Genomic DNA, 20,229 nt, shown 5'->3' on the forward strand with positions numbered 1-20,229 from the left:
TCTTTGAATGGCCTCACACCGTTTGTTTTCACAGGGGCTATCTAGATAATAGCATCATCTTGGCTATTCATAGGTTTAGTTGAAGAATTTACATCCCATTTCAATTAGAAAAAAGGCTGATATCCAACATGCCCAAATCCTATTTGTACATGTTAGAAATATATAATAATCTTGACATTGTGGTTTGGGTTGTTTTCTGACCTGTGCCTCTCTCAATGAGATTCTAAACTTCTGAAGATAGAAAAAGATGCAGTCCATTCCTCTGTCTCAAGACAAGGCTCATATCTGTAGTTTTCTGAAAACCTCTCTCTTTTCCATTTTTTCCTCATTTTCCAGAAAAGAAGGAAGGAAGGAAGGGAGTGAGGGAAAGGAAGGAGGAAGATGAAGAAGAGGAAGAAGAGGAGGAGAAAATAAAAAATAAGAAACAAAACAGAGACAAAAAGAAAATAGCAAATTTATTTTTTTCTAAACAAATACTTTGCAGGCTTGTAGGTACCCTAATGTCCCACACCAACATTTCTTCCTCCCTCACCTCTTCTTAATTGGCTAAAAATTCTGAGAGTGCCTTAAAAAATATTAGGTTTTAAAAATGTCATTCTCAGGCTGGAGGTATGGCTTAGCGGTTAAGAGCACTGCCTGTTTTTCCAGAGGTACTGAGTTCAATTCCCAGCAACCACATAGTGGCTCACAACTATCTGTAATGGGATCTGATGCCCTCTTCTGACTTGCAGGCATATGTGTAAGCGGAAAGCTGTATGTAATAAATCTTAAAAATATTAAAAAAAATCATCCTCATTGCTGCTATGCTGTCCAAATTGACTACTGCGAGATTAAGTAACAGGGTTATTCTCCAAAGAGAACACATTTGGTATATGAGATTAAGTAACAGGGTTATTCTCCAAAGAGAATGCATTTGGTAGATAATAGCAGAGCATCACAGTGGGGGTGTCCTTGCCTTTGTAAATTCTGAGTGTATTGACCCAAACAAGAGCAACGGGTGTCTTCAAAAATAAAACAAGGAGAATTTTACAGTTGTTTGAGCCCCCCACACTCCTCCCCCCCAAAAAACGCTGAAACAAAATGTAGTTACAGGAAATGTATCTCAAGAATTGACTTCCGACTCTCAGTGGAGACTACTATGTGAGCGTTCTACATAGCAAGACACACTTGGAAAGTTCTTGGTAAGTTTGGGTTGCAAGTATATATGTCTAAGAGCCTTTCACAGGGTGTCTTATTTCTTTACCGTAGGCCTGTGCGTGTGTAAGTCTGTCCCCTTCATCTCCCTACTCTACTTTGCTTAGGTTTGATATATTGCTTTATTTGCGTGGTGACAATATTCACATTAGTACTCTAGCATTTAAGCAGTCCTGTTGTAATCACTCTTTAGATTCCCATCACATCTTTATTCTCAGCACGGCCACCATACTGAGCCTTTTACACAAAAACACAAATTAAGTAGAGTTATAAAGGCAAGGCACAGGCACAGAGAAAACCCACTGTTTCCCCAAAGTAACATGGTTTGTGATTCACATAGATGTAGTGACCCAAACTTTATTTCTTGCTGTTTTGCTGCTTCACAGCCAGGATTATCAGGTTTCATAAAGTGAGCCTTGTCTTCAGACAGAGGAATGGGCAGCATCTTTCTGTATCTTCAGAAGTTTAGAATCTCATTGAGAGAGGAACAGCTTAGAAAGCAAATCACGGTGATAGGATGACTATATATTTCTAACAAGAATAAGCAGAATTCTTTTTCTTAAAGTTTTTTTTCATTTTTCTCTCATGTAATGTATCCTTACTACAGTTTCTCCTCTCTCCATTCCTCCAAGTTCCCCACCAACCTCCCCTCTTCTCTCAGGTCCACTCCTCCTCAATTTCCTTCTAGAAAAAAGCTGACCTCCCCAGGGATATCAACTGAACATGATCTGACAAGTAGTTAGAATAAAGCTAGCTATAAACCCTCACATAAAGGCTGAGTTAGGCATCCCAATAGGAAGGAAAGGGTCCCATGAGCATATGAAAGAGTCAGAGACACCCTTCTCCCACTGTTAGGAGTCCCACAAAAATGCCAAGCTAAGAACCATATCACATATGCAAAGGACCTAGAACAGACACACACGGTCTTCACAATTGCCTGTTCACTCTTTGTGAGCCCTGCTTAGTTGATTCTATGAGACATGTTCTCCTGATATCATTGACCCCCCTGGCTGCTATACCCTCCCTTAGAGTACCTAGAACTCTGAGGGGAGAGACCAGATGGAGATCTGCAATTTGGGCTTTCTCTGAGAGTAGATTTTTTAAATTATTGCTAATATTTAAAATCCTGGGGCTGGAGAAACTGCTCAGTGGTTAAGAGCACTGACAGGTCTTCCAGAGGTCCTGAGTTCAATTCTCAGCAACCACATGGTGGCTCACAACCATCTGTAATGGGATCTGATGCCCTCTTCTGGTGAGTCTGAAGACAGCTACAGTGTACTTTATACATGAAATAAATAATTTTTTAAAAATTTTTTTATCTAAGATCCCTCCCTCCCTTTGAGAACTGAGAGTATCGGGTTGGGGATTTAGCTCAGTGGTAGAGCACTTGCCTAGCAAGCACAAGGCCCTGGGTTCGTCCCCAGCTCAGAAAAAAAAAGAAAAAAAAAAAAAAAAAAAAGAGAACTGAGAGTATCTAACCTCCCAGGTCTCTGGTAAATTCTAGAAGGTTTCCCCACCTCCTACCTCCTGAGCTTGCCTGTTTCCTTTCTTTCTTTCTTTCTTTCTTTCTTTCTTTCTTTCTTTCTTTCTTTCTTTCTTTCCTTCTTTCTTTCTTTCTTTCTTTTTTTACTGTAGCATAATATGGAGAGATGACTCAGTGAATAAAATTGCTTACTGTTCTTTTTTTTCCATCTTTATTAACTTGAGTATTTCTTTTTTCCCCCAACTTTATTAACTTGAGTATTTCTTATTTACATTTCGATTGTTATTCCCCTTCTTGGTTTCACGACCAACATCCCCCTAACCCCTTCCCCTCCCCTTCTATATGGGTGTTCCCCTCCCTATCCTCCCCCCATTACCACCCTCCTCCCCAACAATCACATTCACTGGAGGTTCAGTCTTGGCAGGACCAACGGCTTCCCCTTCCACTGGTGCTCTTACTAGGCTATTCATTGCTACCTATGCGGTTGGAGCCCAGAGTCAGTCCATGTATACTCTTTGGATAGTGGCTTAGTCCTGGAAGCTCTGGTTGGTTGGCATTGTTCATATGGGGTCTCAAGCCCCTTCAAGCTCTTTCAGTCCTTTCTAAGATTCCTTCAACAGGGGTCCCGTTCTCAGTTCAGTGGTTTGCTGCTGGCATTCGCCTATGTATTTGCTGTATTCTGGCTGTGTCTCTCAGGAGAGATCTACATCCGGTTCCTGTCAGCCTGCACTTCTTTGCTTCATCCATCTTATCTAATTGGGTGGCTGTATATGTATGGGCCACATGTGGGGCAGGCTCTGAATGGGTGTTCCTTCTGTGTCTGTTTTAATCTTTGCCTCCCTATTCCCTCCCAAGGGTATTCTTGTTCCCCTTTTAAAGAAGGAGTGAAGCATTTGAATTGTTTCCATTCTTTCTGCTGGCCCTCGGGACTTCAGTCCTGTTCCCAGTGCATCCCCCATCTCCCAATACCTGATCATGTTCCCCTCTTCTCTCCCTGTCCCCTTTCCCACCCATGTCCCTCCCTCCCTCCCCCTCCTGTGATTGCTTTCTTCTCCCTCCCAAATGGAATTGAAGGATCCTCACTTGGGTCCTTTGACTTGATAGCTTTCTTGATTTCTGTGGACTGTATCCTGGGTATTCTGTACTTTTTTGTCTAATATCCACTTATCAGTGAGTGAATATCATGTGTGTCCTTTTGGGTCTGAGTAACCTCACTCAGGATGATAGTTCCACCTTCAGTAGAAAGACAGGGCATCAAGTGAAGGGATGGGGTTGCCATCCCACGGCCAAAACTCTCACCCAGAATTGTTCCCATTTGAAAGAATTTCAGGAACAAAAATAGAGAAGAGCTTGAGGAAAAGGAGGTCCAGTGACAGCCCCAATTGGGATCTAGCTCAAGGAGAGGCTCAAGGCCTGACACTATTACTGATGCTATGGTGTGCTTACAAACAGGAGTCTATCATGAATGTCTATATTGAAAGGCCCGACAAGTAGCTGAAAGAGTCAGATGCAGATATTTACACCATGGACAGAAGCTGGTGAGCCCTGTGGTTGAATTAGGGAAAAATTAGAAGAAGCTGAGGAGGAGGGCTCTCCTATAGGAGGACCAGCAGTCTCAACTAATCTGGACCCCAGGATCTCTCAGACACTGAGCCACCAACCAGGCAACACGCATCAGCTGAGATGAGGCCCCTGACACATATACAGCAGAGGACTGCCTGGTCTCTGTCTGGTCTGGCCTCAGTCAGAGAAGATGCACCTAACCCTCGAAGACTTGGAGCCCCAGGGAATGGGGAGGTCTGCTAGTGTGTGTGTGTGTGTGTGTGTGTGTGTGTGTGTGTACATTCCTCTTGGAGATGGGGGAGGAGGTGTGGGATGTGGAACAGTCTGAGGGTGAACCAGGACAGGGATAACGTCTGGACTGTTAAAAAAGATTAAAGAATAAATTAAAAACAGAAAAAATATTTTATTATTTACATTCCAGTCATTGCTCTCCCTAATCCCCCCCTCTGACAGTTCCTCATTCCATTCCTCCTTCCCCTTGCTTCTGAGAGGGTGCTTCTACCACCCACCAGTCTCCCCATTCCCTGGGGCCTCAAGTCTCTCCAGGATTAAGCACATCTTCTCCCACTGAGGCCAGATCAGGTAGACAAATGTGCCAGTGGCCTTGGACCAGCCTTTATATGCTCCTGGTTGGTGGCTAAGTCTCTGGGAGCTCCCTGGGGTCTGGGTTACTTGCGATTATTGGACTTCCTATAGGGTCGCTCTGCCTTTCAGCTTCTTGAGTCCTTTCCCTAATTCAACTATGGGTTCATGACTTCAGTTCAATGACTGGGTGTAAGCATCTGTTTCTGCTGGTAGTGACTCTCAGAGGACAGCTATGCCAGGCTTCTGTTGGTAAGCACATCATAGCATAGTAGTGTCAGACCTTTTTTCCCTCCCCTCATGAGATGAATTTTAAGTTGGGCCAGTCACTGGATCTCCTTTCTTTCAGTCTCTTCTTCATTTTTGTCCCTGTAGTTCTCTTAGACAGGAACAATTCTAGGTCAGGACGTTTGACTCTGGGTTAATAACCATGTCTATTTGAGACCCTGTCTATTTACTGGAAGTGGACTTTTTTAGTTTCCTTCCCCAGTATTGGGCATTTTGGCTCTGGTCACTCCCAATGAGTCTTGAGAGTATATTACTTCTGGGTCTCTGGTATTTTCTAGAGAGTCCCCCCATCTCCCACTCCCTGTTTATTTCTATTCATTCTCTTGGTCATCTGGGCTTCTCTCCTGTCTCTTTCCCCCACTTCTGATCCTGTTCCCATTCTCCGCACCCCTTTTCCCACCCAGGTCCCTTCCTCCCTCTGCCTCTCACGAGTATTTCCTTCCCCCTTCTAAGTGGGGTTGAAGTCTTGTTACTTGGACATTTCTGCTTGTTACACTTCTTAAGCTCTGTAGCTTGTATCCTAGGTATTCTGTACATTTTAGCTAATATCTGTTTATTAGTGAGTAAATATCATGCATGTCAGACCCTTTTGGATCTGAGTTACCTAACTCAGAATGATATTTTCTAGTTCCATTCATTTGCCTGCACAATTCACGATGTTCTTATTTTAAATAGCTGAATAATACTGACAAATCAGAAACCTACAGATTGGGAAAAAAAAAACTTCACTAACCCTACATCTGACTGAAGGCTAATATCCAAAATATATAAAGAACTCAAGAAGTTAATCTCTAAAAACCCAAAACTCAATTAAAAAAAATGGGTACAAAGCTAAACAGAGAATTCACAACAGAATAGCTAAGAAGCACTTAAAGAAATCAAAGTCCTTAGTCATCATAGAAATGCAACTCAAAATGACCCTGAGGTTCCACCTCACACCAATCAGAATGGCTAAGATCAAAAACTTAAGTGACAGCACATGCTATCAGGAGGAATACTCCTCCTTTGCTGGTGGGATAGCAAACTGGTACAACCACTCTGGAAATTAGTCTGGCAGATCCTCAGAAAATTGGAAATAGTTCTATCTGGAGACCCAGCTATACCACTCTTGGGCATATACCCAAAAGATACCCCACAAGGACACATGCTCCACCATGTTCATAACAGCCTTATTTGTAATAGCCAGAAGCTGGAAACAACCCAGATGTCCCCAACTGAAGAATGGACACAGAAATAAAAAAAATCTTAAAAAAAAAAAAACAAACCAAATAGGGTACCAAGTCTACAAGTGGGAGGAAAAGGTGGGTCCTAAGAATGTTTTTTAGGGTGAGAGGAAAATGAGAGATTTGCTGTGGTTTCCCCTTGTGATCTTCATGATCTCTACATAAAGAATTTCGAGGAGACATATAGAGTGTAGCATAGAAAATAGGTGCAGCATATTAAAAATGGGGAAACTCTCAATGCTGAGAGTGAACAGAGCACCAGTGGGTCTTTGCTGAGGAATACCCTCTAAAGACTGGATAGTGACCAGAGACTTTACTGCCAACCTACATGCTAGGTAGTCTTTATCTCACAGTCCTCAGAACAGATGGTTTTTCTGTCCGGGTGACGGGTCCACTTGGATTAGCTCCAAAGTAGGAGATGATAGCATATCTTTATTCTTTGTCAGAAAGCCAATGGACAAAATTAGAATTTCAATTCTCTACCAAGGACCCAAGATAAGACCCATCTTTCTTTCTCTCTCTTTTGATCCCTAATCAGAGTCTTACTGTTTCACTTCTTGTTTTTATCAGATGCTGTTCACCAAAGGTCTATCTTCAAGTCTTCTGGAGTCTAGCCTGGCTACCTGAGAGTACTAGCTTTTCTTTTTCAGGTCCTGCATATACACACTAAAATGTGCATATGTATACTAAGCATATACAAGACCTTATCAGGTCTGAGTCATGAGAATTAATTCTAGGTGGTCTCCATCTGTGCAAATTAAGAGTGTGAGACTTACAAAGAAAGGAAGGAAGGAAGGAAGGAAGGAAGGAAGAAAGAAAGAAAGAAAGGAAGGAAGAAAGGAAGAAAGAAAAAGAAAACAAGCACACTCAAAAGCATTGAGTCCAAGTTTAGGTTTACTATAAACCCACTTTGTTGATTCCTATATAAGAGTAGGAACTTCTCAGGGTGCCCAGGCACCAACCAGTGTAGCCTGGCTGACTCAGCAGCTGAAGCAGTTACCGCTGCTCTGGGAATGGAGACCTTTGTCTAGCCTCAAAGTTTGGATTCCTTCACTCACAGTTTTAAGGAAGGCTGTTGGGAACAATAAGTTATGGTCACTGGGAAGTGTTACCTCTGGAAACTCTCTTCTGTCAATATCCAACCTCACCTCTCTAACTTCTGTCACAACTGTGTGGGATGCTCCATCACCACCAACAATTCTGTTACAGTATTAGCTTTTTATTTATTTATTTACTTTTAATTATTTTATTTACTTATATTCCAGCCTTTATCCCCTTCCTCTTCCCTCCTCCACTTCCTCATCCAGCTCCTTTTCCCCCTTGCCTCCAAGAGGGTGTTCCCTCCCCATGTCTTCCCCTTCCCTGGGGCCTCATGTCTCTCAAGGATTAGGTACATCTTTCATACTGAGGACAGACCAGGCAGTTCCCTGTTATATTTGTGCCAGGGAGCCTCAGACCAGCCTGTGTATGCTGCCTGATTGGTGGCTCAGTCTCTGGGAGCTCCCTGGGGTCTGGGTTAGTTGATACTGCTTGCCTTCCTATGGGGTCACCAGTCTTCCCCTCAGCTTCTTCAATCTTTCTCCTAATTCAACCATAAGAGGTGCCCTAGTTCAATCCAATGATTAGGTGTGGGTATCTATATCTGTCTCAGTCAGCTGCTGGTAGAACCTCTCAGAGGACAGCCATGCTAGGCTTCTGTCTTCAGTCTCTAATCCATTACTGTCCCTACAGTTCTTTTAGACAGGAACAGTCTCCTAGTTACTGTGGACCTCCTGAGAGGCAGACAGAGTGTAGGATGTAGGAGGACATCAGGCTACTGATCTGGCCTAGGTCGGGAATCAGACCAGTAATCTTATTAGTTCTTTATTAATTCTGTATCATACCTGCTATAATGCAGCTTTGAATATTAGTGAACCAACAAAGAAATAATCACTATGTTATTTTGTCATCTCATACAATGAAACTCACATATTTAGATTTTATGAAAAAAGATATTTGAACCATTTTTATTGAAAATTTATATAATATTTTTCAATCATGCTTTGCTTCCTCACCACATCTTCCCCATCTTCTCTCCCATGCAATCCCACACCTTCTTTCTTTCTCTTTAGAAAACAAACAGGCAAACCAAACTAGAAAAAAAGTGGGGAAAACGTAAGAAACACAGACATACAAAAACAAACCCCATAAAAACACAAAACCAGTGACCACAATATATAAGCAAAAGTCCAGTCAGATAAAAAATGCACAAGCAAAGCATTATGAGACAAAGACATCTACAAAAACACCAATGAGTTCATTCTGTGTTGGCTGCAAACTGGCGAGCATGGGGCCTACCCTTCACTGTGGTTTATATAGCCAGTGAGCCTCCACTGAAGAAAGCTCATTTTTCCTTTGAAAGCAGATGTCAATTCGAGATGACTTCTTGTTTAGGGATGGGAGATCAGAAACACGTAGATCTTCATTAATTCAAAGAGTATTGACTAGATACCACTAACTACTGCCAGTGTGAATTGAGTATTTTCGTTGTTTAAGATAGCACAGCAAGCACTTTTCTAAGGCAGAGCTGAGTAGGTGGGACACACTGATTCCTGTAGTAAGAAGACTAAGAAGCCGAGACTTAAGCTCCTGGATGCCAGGGTTCAGAGCTTATATTATTCCTACTGCAAAAGGCTAGATAATATGTTGTCTATGAAAATGTGCAACCTCAGGTCTTTACCCGAATTACAGACTCTTTTTTCTTAAATTCGAACAATAGCGATCATCTATTTGAGCAGCATAGGTGAACTCGTAAATTTGAGAACTGAGATTATTGATAGAACCTGACTCAGCTTTTCTGACTGTCAGTGAGGGGCAACTTCAGGTCTGAAATCAAATAGACCTCAAACGAGAAACCTGGAGAGAGGATGGGAGGAAACTCATTTCACTAGGCATCAACTCCACCTCAAACACCACTTACACATTACAGATTTGTTCTATAACGTAGTTACGACAATAACTCTGTGAAACATTAATTTTAGCAAAAGAGGTAAAGAAGTTGCTCACTAGTGTTTAGAAAGGTTGTGTACATTTTCATTTTATTTGCTTATTGAACCTTTACAAGCAATGCCCTAAAATTTTTCTTTATTTATTGACATATGAATTTCACACCCCAGTATGAGTTAGATGTTAATGCCACCATTTACATAACTGGCCAAACTAAGGCATGGGGACACTGAGCATGATGTTCAAAGCTACACGATAATTAGAAAAGTTTAAGTTCAGGCGCTCTGTTTGGACTTTGAGCCCTAATTGCTACCTGAAGAGGTGAAATGTCAGAACTTAGATTTAAACCATACTAAGTTCATTTTTTAATTTTTCACTGGACTCAAATGATGGCGTCCCTTCACAAAACCCAATCTTTTCATAAGGCTGGTAACTGACTTCTTTAGGAAGTTGTACCTACTTGTGTTGCTTAGGGTTATTACTGCGGTGATGAAACACCAAGGCCAAAGCCCCTTGGCGAGGAAAGGATCTACTTCCCTCACAGTTCTCTCTGACACTTTGTTACCAGAAGCTGTGAGGTCAGGAACACAAGCAGGGCAGGAGCTGATGCAGAGGCCATGGACGAATGCTGCTCACTGGCCTGCTTTCATTACTTTGCTCAGCCTGCTTCCTTATAGAACCCAGGACCTTCAGCCCAGGGGTGGCATCATCCATCATGGCCTGAGTCTTACCTTATCAATCACTAAGCAGGAAAATGCCTGATGGCTGGATGTTATGGAGGCATTTTCTCAATCAACTTTCCCATCTCTCAGGTGACTCTGTGTCAAGCTGACATTAAAGTAGTCAGGATATCACTTCTGAGAGAAGAGTGAAAATATCCACCCTCTGGATTATTCAGAATTCCTTTAAAAGTGCCATAAAGATGGTCTGTTTAGTTTGACCATTAACTCTCCCCTTTATCTACCCAATCCTCTTCCTTCCAGAGAGCTGATGATATAATGCCCAGAATATTTTATTTTTCTTATCTCCAAATTTCTGCTCAGTCTTCATACCAAGTCCTTTCCCAAGTGAAACAGTTTTACAAGCCGACTCCGAATCTCCTTCGTTCTTGCTCCATAGATGATGGGATTGAGTACAGGAGGCACCAGCACATAGAGGTTAGCCAGGAAGATGTGCACATTCTTGGGAACTTGGTTGTGACCAAAACGGTGGGTAAGAAAGGAGAAGAAAGCAGGTATATAGAAAACCAAGATGACACCAAGGTGAGATCCACAGGTACTCAGAGCCTTGTGTTGAGCGTCACGGGATGGGAGACGGAAGACAGCCCGGAGGATGAAGCCATAGGAGATGGCAATGAGGATGGAATCCAGGCCCATGGCCAGCAGAGCCACAGTCAGCCCATAGACAATGTTGACAGTGATGTTGGCACAGGCAAGCCTAGCAATGCCCATATGCTCACAGTATGTGTGAGCCATGACACGGTGACTACAGTAGGGCAGTCGCCTCAGCAAAAAGATGAAAGGGGAGACAATAGCCACACTACGGACTATGCCAGCAAAGATAATTTGGGCTATGACAGTATGGTTGAGGATGGTTGTGTATCTCAGTGGGTTGCAGATAGCAACATATCGATCAAAGGCCATGGCAAGGAGAACCGAGGACTCAAGAGCATAGATGGAGTGGACACAAAACATTTGAGCTAGGCATCCACCAAAGGAAATCTCATTAGCATTGAGCCATAAAATAGCCAACATTTTAGGTACAGTGGTGGAGCTGAGAGCCAGGTCAGTGAGTGAGAGAAGGCAGAGGAAGAGGTACATGGGTGCATGAAGGGCACTCTCTGTCCCTATGATAAGGATGAGGGCAGCGTTACCAAGCAGAGCTATGAGATACATGACACAGAAAGGGATGGCAATCCAGAGGTGGGCAAACTCCAGCCCTGGAATCCCAGTCAGGAAGAGAGTTACTGGGAGACTGTCGCTCATGTTGGAGCCTGTTGTTCGCCTTGGCACATGCAGGGCTCTATCCATGGGGTGACAGCATGCCTGCCCTGAAACATTTGTTATCAGGTTCATTCATGTATTTATAGGCTAAAAAATTGTTCCTCAAGAATCTTTTAAAGCCTTCCCTATTTCCTGTCTCATTCATTGATGCTTGTTTCTATATTCAACACAAGGTGTTTGTGCTCCTTAATGAATACTTCCTGACTTGTCTTGTGAAATATCCTGCATCCCATGTAGAAGCCTTTAGCCTCCTCCCTTGGATGGATATGTCTTACTTCCCATCATTCAGGCCCCCTTACAGCCCCATCATTTTTAGATTTTTACATTTCCCCCTCTAAATATTTTGTTCTTATTTTAGGTAAGTTTCAAGGGGCCTTCTGCCTCTATTTTGCTTCTTAGTCATCTTTATACTCTTGCCTTTTTGCTGGGGGCCTCTATGTTACTTAATTCGGTCTTAATATATTCAGTTCTGAGTTGGGTCTTTTCACCCCACCCAATGTCAATATTTAATTTTCTATCATTTCCAGAAAAAACTACTTTACTTATTGTCACTTCCTGATGCTACAATAATTTTTTTTTTTTTTTTTTTGGTGTCTGAACTTCAGACCCTCTTCCCACTTGCCTTGAGATTTCAATGGTTACACAGGACGGTTTGGGCTGAGCCCTGCTGTTGGCCTGTGGTGATAGAATCTGACAAGCCGCAATCACTACAAACTTCTTTGCCCTCATTTAGGCTCGGTATAATACCTGTGCAGATTTTCCAATTATTGCTGCGGGATATCTGCCACCCTGTTAGCATCTGTGGCTGAAAGGCTTGAGAGTGGTAGGGTGCAAGCCCAGTTTCTCTTCCGTCAAGAGACTGTGAAAGCGCGTTAAGCTAGCGTCCCACTTGGATTCACGATGGGGCTTCCCTTTCCAACTTTGCCTCAGCCTTTTTGAGTCCGGATGGTTACTGGGTTTTTGAGGTCTTGTTAGGCAAACATGTTTAGTCAAACTTAGACATTAGTGCAGTAAGTCTGAGCGTTTTGTTTGTTTTTGTTTTTCTTCATTTGGTTTTCCTAACTAAAACCAGTTTTGTTTTGGATTCTGATAAAACAAAACAAAACAAAGCAAAACTCTTACCTGTGCAAGAGGCATCCATTTTTGGTGGAGCGTGCTGAACGTTGATGTCTGCAAAGGAACGCTGTGTGGGAGCCCAGCTACTCTGAGATGTGTTTCATGAGTTCTGAGTTGCTTGGGAGAGAAAGAAGAGGTAAAAAGGTTTGACCAGGCGCGACCTGTGCTTGAAGCTTTGTTTGGAGGAGTGGAAGGTGTGCGTCCTCGCAAATTTAGATGGGTTATTCCTGTTGAACTGGAGCCCTTTAAAGTTTTCTGAATTCCCTGTCTTCAAATCAGCTCTACATTCCAGCCTCTTTGGTCACCTGGCTCATTAAGTGAGACTATTTATTGATTTGCTCTGCAATGCTCAAGAGTAAAGGCTCAGGTGTCCTCGTCTAAGGAGGTCCCTGCTGTGTACCACTTGAGGGAGAAAGAGAATGTGACATGTTGACAAATGAGGGAAAAATTGAGAAAAAATTGCAGTAATTTTTGAAGGGAAGTGGGAATTGTCTTCTGTGTCTGTGCTCTGTTCTCCATCCTGGTTTGTCTTCTGCATTTGACTCCCCCCCCTTTTTTTTCATTCTGAGGTTTCTCGAATGCCTAGTTATCGTGGTTCACTAGCATTTTATGCTCGGGATGAAAGATTTATGTGAAGAGAGCAGTAAGTGGCGGTGAATGTCACTGTGCTAACAGATGCCACTTAACAACAGACAAAGAGTCCAGAGATGTGGCTCAGCAGCTGTTCTTCAAGAATACCTGGGCTTGCTTCTTGACACCCACATGGCAGCTCACAACTGTAAGTTTAGTTCCAGGGAATGTGATACCCACTTCTCACTTCTGAGAGAACTACACACATGGGACGCACAAACAAACCTGTGGACAAAACATATATAAACCTAAGGAAAAAATATGCATAGTCAGTGTGCACTAGGCCTACACCAGGCCTACGCCAGATGGGGTCCCATTGCTGAGAGGGGAAGTGGATGCCAGCCTCTACCCCGACCCAGAAACTATCTCCAATTGATAACCACTCACACAGGAAACTTGATTTTCCCCAACCTTCAACCACACTTAAGGGCTGGCTCTATGCCCACCACTAGGTAGCCAACACAAAATAAACTCAATGGCATTTTTGAGGTTTTTTTCCCCCATACAGGTCTTTGGCAATATTTCAGTTTTCAATTTTGTGTGAAAATGTGTATATTTCTGCATCTATATGTGTTTCTTGTGGTTTTTCTTTGCTCTTTTCTTCCCTTGTGGTTTTTTTTTCTTCTATTCTGGGTTGTTTGTATTTTATTTTATGTCATTATCTTTTTAAGTAACTTTTTTTGGTGAGAGAGAGAGAAAGGAGGTGGATTTGGATGGGAGGTGAGGTGATACAAATCTGGAAAGAGTTAAGGGAGGGGAATCATAATTGGAATAGATTATATGGGGCAATTCTATTTTCAGTGAAACTAAACAAATGCACAGTTAATGATGAAAGCATGGATTTCATGACAATGACATCAGAGAATTATGCACAGCATAGGACCTTTCTGAGCATTTCCACTACTGGTACCGGGGTGTATCATGAGCCGGTTCTGGTTGGGTAGCATTTTATTCTGAATTTAATGGCTTTTACCACCCAGCAGGTCCTGATCTATATCCATCAAAGCTCTGTCCAGGATCCTTCAATTTTCCTTTTTGATTTCCTTTTCAACGTACATTCTCTTCTCTAATTACTCCAAAGCAGTGGCCTTACAAGAATTCAGGTATTTATTTCCTAAAGGATGTAGCTGTTGTGCACTTGGACTAATGCCACTTGTATTATGTTAATTTGGTCCCCCAAATTGCATGAGAATCTGCACATCTGCATGTAAAAAGCTGAGGGAATCCTGCCCCCAGCTGATTTTGATTGGTAAATAAAGTTTCGGGTGGCCAATGACCCATAGGGAGACAGAGGTGGAACTTTTAGGATTGCAGCACAATGGACCAAGGAGGGAGAGATTAGCTGCCCTGCCAGGAAAGGAAGAGACAGCAGGCGGGAGCAGAAGACAGAGAGGCAGTCATCATGTAGGTGCCAGGGAATGTAGCCGAGGGGTTGCAGTTCTGTGTCGGAGGCAGCAAAGACAAAAATACAGATTTTAGTAAGTGATAACTCAGGTATATCGGAGGGGAGTTAATCACGTGGAGATTAGGAAGTGGCCCAGCCATTGAGCTGTTTAAGGCATATTAAAATATAAGGCCGTGTGTGTGTGTGTGTGTGTGTGTGTGTGTGTGTGTGTGTGTGTGTTTCATTTAAGAACCCAAAACATTGGGGTGGGTAATGAAGTGTGCCACCACCACAGCTGGGGTCAGTTTGTGTAGGATTAATTGGGTTCTACTACATGTAGCAAATATTATGTCTTCTACTAACTTTGAGCTGGCATTTGAAAAGTAGGGTTGTAATTTAAATAGTAGAAAAAGGATGACATTTTTCAGTGAATTGTTGATATTGATACTGGAAAAATTAAATGGTCATGTCATTATTTAAAAAACATTCAATAATATGTTTTCATTGGTGTGTGTCTATGCTCATGTACATGTATGCACATGTGTAGCATGTGTGTGGAGGCCAGAGGTCAAATTCTGGTGCCTTCTTCACTGCAAACCACCTTGTTATGGTCTCACTATGTTGCCCTGGTTGGCCTAATATGCCACTGTAGACCAGCCTGGCATCTTATCACAGCAACAGAGCAGTAACTAATACACAGTGTAAACAGGTGTAGGTAGAATAATTAAATAAATATGAAATGTGTTAAAACTAGGCTAAGCAGAGAACTTCGTATTTATGATACAATTGTGAATTATGCAAGATATTCTATTTTTCATTTTAGGGATCTGAGTACACTGTAGATTATGAGGTAAGATCAGGAAACTGGCAAATAACTCAGCTGGAAACCACACCAAGTCTGACCCAAAAGCCGTGTCCTCAAACATAGTACACCATTCATTTATTCTTTTTTCCTAGTAATGTTCTTGGCCACCAAATGCATGCGGGTGTGTAGGTGATGTGTCTGTGTGTACATATGTTCTGTGTATGTATGTATATGTTTTCTGTGTATGTGTGTGATGGTAATGCACGTGAGATCCAGCTGCTGCTGCCTCTTGACAGTCAGTGGTAGTGGTACTTTTTTTTTTAATTTCATTTTTTTCTTTTACTGAAAATAGATTTTTTTCCGTATAATATATTCTGATTAGAGTCCCTATACCCACTCCTCCCAGTTCCTCTCCACCACCGTTTCCGTCCAAATCCATATCTTTTCTGGTTCCCATTAGAAAATGAAATTTTAATTATAAAAGAAGAATAAGTTCAAGAGATATAACACGCTGAGTGTAGTTAAAAGGAACATATTAAATACTTGACAATATCTAAGAAGTCAATAAGAACGTTTTCATAAATGGATGGCAAGTGTATGAGGTGCTGCATATAAAAATAGCTTAGTTTAGTCATGCCACAGTGTACACTACAAACGTACATGACACTTCAGAACTTTATGTTTTATACCATAAATGAATATGATACTTCAAAATTTTCTTTTATTTATAAATTCTTTGAGAATTTTACACATAGTATGTTTTGATCATAACTAACACAATTTTCCCCTTCAATTCAACTTCTTCCAGACCTCCCCCCGTATCTCCCTCCTAACTTCCTGTCTCTGTCTCTGTCTCTGTCTCTGTCTCTTTCTTCCTCACCCAAAGAGTCTAGTTAGTACTGCCCATTTCTGCATGGTGAAGGGCTCCAGAAGCACATGGGCAACCTATGAATGGCCACACCACTGACGAAAACCGGCACCTTTCCATTCCAGCCACCAACTGTCAATAGTTTTCACTAAGAAATGGAGCGTCCCCAAATATGCTAGAAAGTTGGGTGGCTAGATCTGGTAGCCACAGCTGCTGCGGGTTCCTGAGTGCAGAGGTCCTGTTGTGTCCAGAAAGCAATACACCTTCCTGCAATATGGCTCTTACAATCTTTCTGGTTTTCTTTTGCCATGTTCCCCCAGCCCACTGAGGGGAGGTGGTATAGATGTGGTCTATGATTCCTAATTCTCTGCACTTTGACTGGTTGTGAATCTCTGTTAACTTCATCTACTGCAGCATACTGTTTCTTTTCTTTTTAATTAAAGATCTGTGGTAACCCTGCATCAACTGTCTACAGGTTACATATTTACAATAGCTCTAATGACCATTAGTAGTTTTTAACAATAAATTTTCTTTTCTAGACTATGCAGTATAGGCTGACCTGGAACTCACATTGAAGGACAGACTGGATTTGGTATCATGTTTGGATTATAACTGTTAAATTCTATGCTCTGCTAATGAGTTATTTTACAGTTGAAATATATATATATATAATTATATATATATACATATATAATTACATATACATATATATAATTTTGCTCTGCATATTGATATCACTCACATCACAGGTAATTCTATAAGCAACTTCCATATGCACCAGGAATAAAAAAGCTTGTGTAATTCACTTTACTGAGATATTTCCTTTATTTCTGTTGTCTGTTACACATGCCTGGATATATGTAAGGTATCACTGTATGTAAAGTATATTCATTTCAACAGGAAGACTTTTCTTTCTCTGAATAGATGTTTTATTTTCTTCTAGATGCCTAGGATTAGAATGACTTCACTATCAGTGACTTATGTTTAAGTAAGTAAAACAGGACTACAAACTCTTTTCCTATGCATGAAGAAAATCTAGTTGTGCCAACCCTTCCCCACCAGTGCAATGGTTAGTCTATTTCCTTGTGGTTTGCTTTGTGTTTCTCTGATGTCTCATGAGCTATTTACCTTGTGTTTTTGATTGTGCTCAACATTAAATTTTCATATATACAAAGAAAGAAGGACGCATGGCCCCCAAACAAAATAAAATATCAATACAAAATTGTTCTTTGGGAAATCAAATTTGGGATTACTTAATCAAGAGTTTAACTAGATATTTAAATATGTTGCAAGAACTAAAGAGAAATATGTCTAAAGATATATAAGAAGGTGCAATATGACTTTATTACCAGAGATATATCAGAAAGGATTAGAAAAAAGCACATTTAAAAAACCCAAATGAAAAAATTCCCAAGGCCAGCAAAGACTGAATAGAAAACAGAAGTAGCAAACACGAAGATTTGTTAATGGGTATTTCCTGTCCTAGTAACTGATAAGAGAAAAAATGTGAAAGGGAACTAGCAGAGAGCTCCAGAGGTCCTGGGACACACCAAGCACAACCACGTATGTGCAGGGTTACTGTAGGAGGAGAAAGTAAGGGAAAGTCATTTTAAGAATCACAAGCTGAATATTTTCTAAATTCAGTGAAAAACAGTGTTCATTCCAAGAACCTTTAGCAAATACTTAGTGACCGAGGCCAAAAGAGACTCTGCACAAAGACGACTTGAATTCACGTAAGCTTTCTTAAGTGCTTAATGAGGGTGTGTTTGCTACTGAAAGAAAATAAAGCTCAGAAATGAAGGGCAAGAAATGTACTGGAAGAAGATGCAACTTTTAAGCACACAGCATATCAATTATTGTCTATTTTACATAGATATTATAAAAGAATTATAATAACTCTCTGATGAGAGATTATATAAAAATTCTTATGTAAAAAGTCTTACATAAAATCTAATACTGTTTTGAGATTAAAGAAATTTTCACATTTGTTCATTAGACTTTTTGTGATTTTGGTTTTGGCACGATTCCAGGTTTGTGGCACACTCTCATTAATTTATTTAGTCTTTATCACAATCTCAAAAGTGTTTCCACTGTCCCATTTTTTAATTAGTTTATTTATTTTTACATTTATTTTTACATTCCAGAGTTTATTCCCCTCCTGGTCCATTCTCTGAGAGTTCCACATTCCATACCTCCTCCCCACACACACCCCCACCGCACTCCCCCAGCCCTACAAAGATGTCCCGTCCTCACCCACCCCACCAGACCTCTAAACTTCCTGGGGCCTGTAGTCTCTTGAGGGTTAGGTGTATCTTATCTAACTGGACCCAGACTCAGGAGTCCTCTGCTGTATATGTGTTGGAGGCCTCATCTCATCTGGTATATGCTGCCTGGTTGGTGATCCAATGTCTGAGAGATCTCAGGGATCCAGGTTAATTGAGACTGCTGGTTATCCTGCAGGGTTCCCTCTTCCTTAGCTCCCTCCAGCTTTTCCCTAATTCAACCAAGGGGTCAGCAGCTTCTGTTCCTTGGTTGGGTGCACAGATCTGCATCTGACTCTTTCAGCTGCTTGTTGGGTCTTTTGGAGAGCAGTCATGGTAGGTCCCTTTTTGTGAATACCCCATAGCTTTAGTAATGGTGTCAGGTCTTGGAGCTTTCCCTTGAGCTTGATCCCACTTTGGGCCTGTCGCTGGACCTTCTTTTCCTCAGGATCTTGTCCATTTCCATCCCTGCGTTTCTTTCAGACAGGGTCAGAGCTTTGGCTGTGGGATAGCAACCCCATCCCTCACTCGATGTCCTGTCTTTCTGCTGGAAGTGGATTCAATAAGTTCCCTCTCCCCATTGTAGGGCCTTTCATTTAGGGTCTCCCTCTTTGAGTCCTGGGAGTCTCTCACTTCCCAGGTCTTTGGTACATTCTAGAGGGTCCTCCCAACCTCCTTCCTCCTGAGGTCGCCTGTTTCCATTCTTTCTGCTGGCTTTCCCCCCAACCATACCGGATCATGTTCCCCACTTCCCCCACCTCCACCCTCCTTCTCTCCCCTGTCCCTCCCTCCCTCCCTACTTGTGGAATTGAGACATTCTCCCTCTCAAGTGGAATTGAGACATTCTCACTTGGGTCCTTCAGTTTGTTTAACTTTTTGACTTCTATGGACTGTATCCTGGGTATTCTGTTTTTTTTTTTCCTGGCTAATATCCACTTATTAGTGAGTACATACCATGCATGTCCTTTTGGGTCTGAGTTACCTCACTCAGGATGATATTTTCTAGCTCCATCTATTTGCCTGCAAAACTCAGGATGTCTTTGTTCTTAATAGCTGAGTAGTAGTCCATTGTTAAGTAAACCACATTTTCTGTATCCCTTCTGTAGTGGAATATCTGTGTTGTTTGCAGCTCCTGGCTATTACAAATAAGGCCACTAAGAACATAGTGGAACATGTGCCCCTGTGGCATGGTGGGGCATCTTTGGGGTATATTCCTAAGAGTAGTATTTCTGGGTCTTTAGGTAGATCTATTTCCAATATTCTGAAGAAACTCCAAATTGATTTCAAGAGTGGTTGTACCAGTATGTAATCCCACTGTTCCTCTTTCTCAACATCCTTGCGAACTTGTGATGTTACCTGAGGTTTTGATCTTAGCCATTCTGACTGGTTTAAGGTGGAATCTCAGGGTTATTTTGATTTGTATTTCTCTGATCACTAAGGACTTTGAATATTTCTTTATGTGCTTCTCAGCCATTCGAGATTCCTTTATTGTGAATTCTCAGTTTAGTTCTATACCCCATTTTTTGATTGGGTTGTTTGTTTTTTTGGTGGTAAGCTTCTTGAGATATTTATATATCTTGGATATTAATCCTCTATTAGATGTGGGGTAAGTGAAGATTTTTTTCCCCAATCTGTAGGATGCCGGTTTGTCTTATTGACTGTGTCCTTTGCCTTACAGAAGCTATCCAGTTTCATGAGGTCCCATTTGTCAATTCTCGATCTTAGAGCCTGAGCCACTGGAGTTCTGTGTAGGAAATTTCTGCCTGTGCCAATGAGTTCCAGGCTCTTCCCCACTTTCTCTTCTATTGGATTCAGTGTATCTGGTTTTATGTTGAGGTCTTTGA

At 41.6% G+C, this 20,229-nt stretch overlaps 1 protein-coding gene across 1 annotated transcript; it reads right to left on the reverse strand.

The window, feature by feature from the left end:
* Positions 1-10,364: 10,364 nt before the first annotated feature.
* On the reverse strand, positions 10,365-11,330 carry LOC116893994 (olfactory receptor 52D1). Its single transcript, XM_032895709.1, has one exon. The coding sequence runs from the start codon at positions 11,301-11,303 to the stop codon at positions 10,365-10,367; it is 939 nt and encodes a 312-aa protein (XP_032751600.1). The 5' UTR covers positions 11,304-11,330.
* Positions 11,331-20,229: the final 8,899 nt, after the last annotated feature.

Source organism: Rattus rattus, chromosome 2 (genome assembly GCF_011064425.1).
Source record: "Rattus rattus isolate New Zealand chromosome 2, Rrattus_CSIRO_v1, whole genome shotgun sequence".
In the NCBI taxonomy this organism is placed as follows: domain Eukaryota; kingdom Metazoa; phylum Chordata; class Mammalia; order Rodentia; family Muridae; genus Rattus; species Rattus rattus.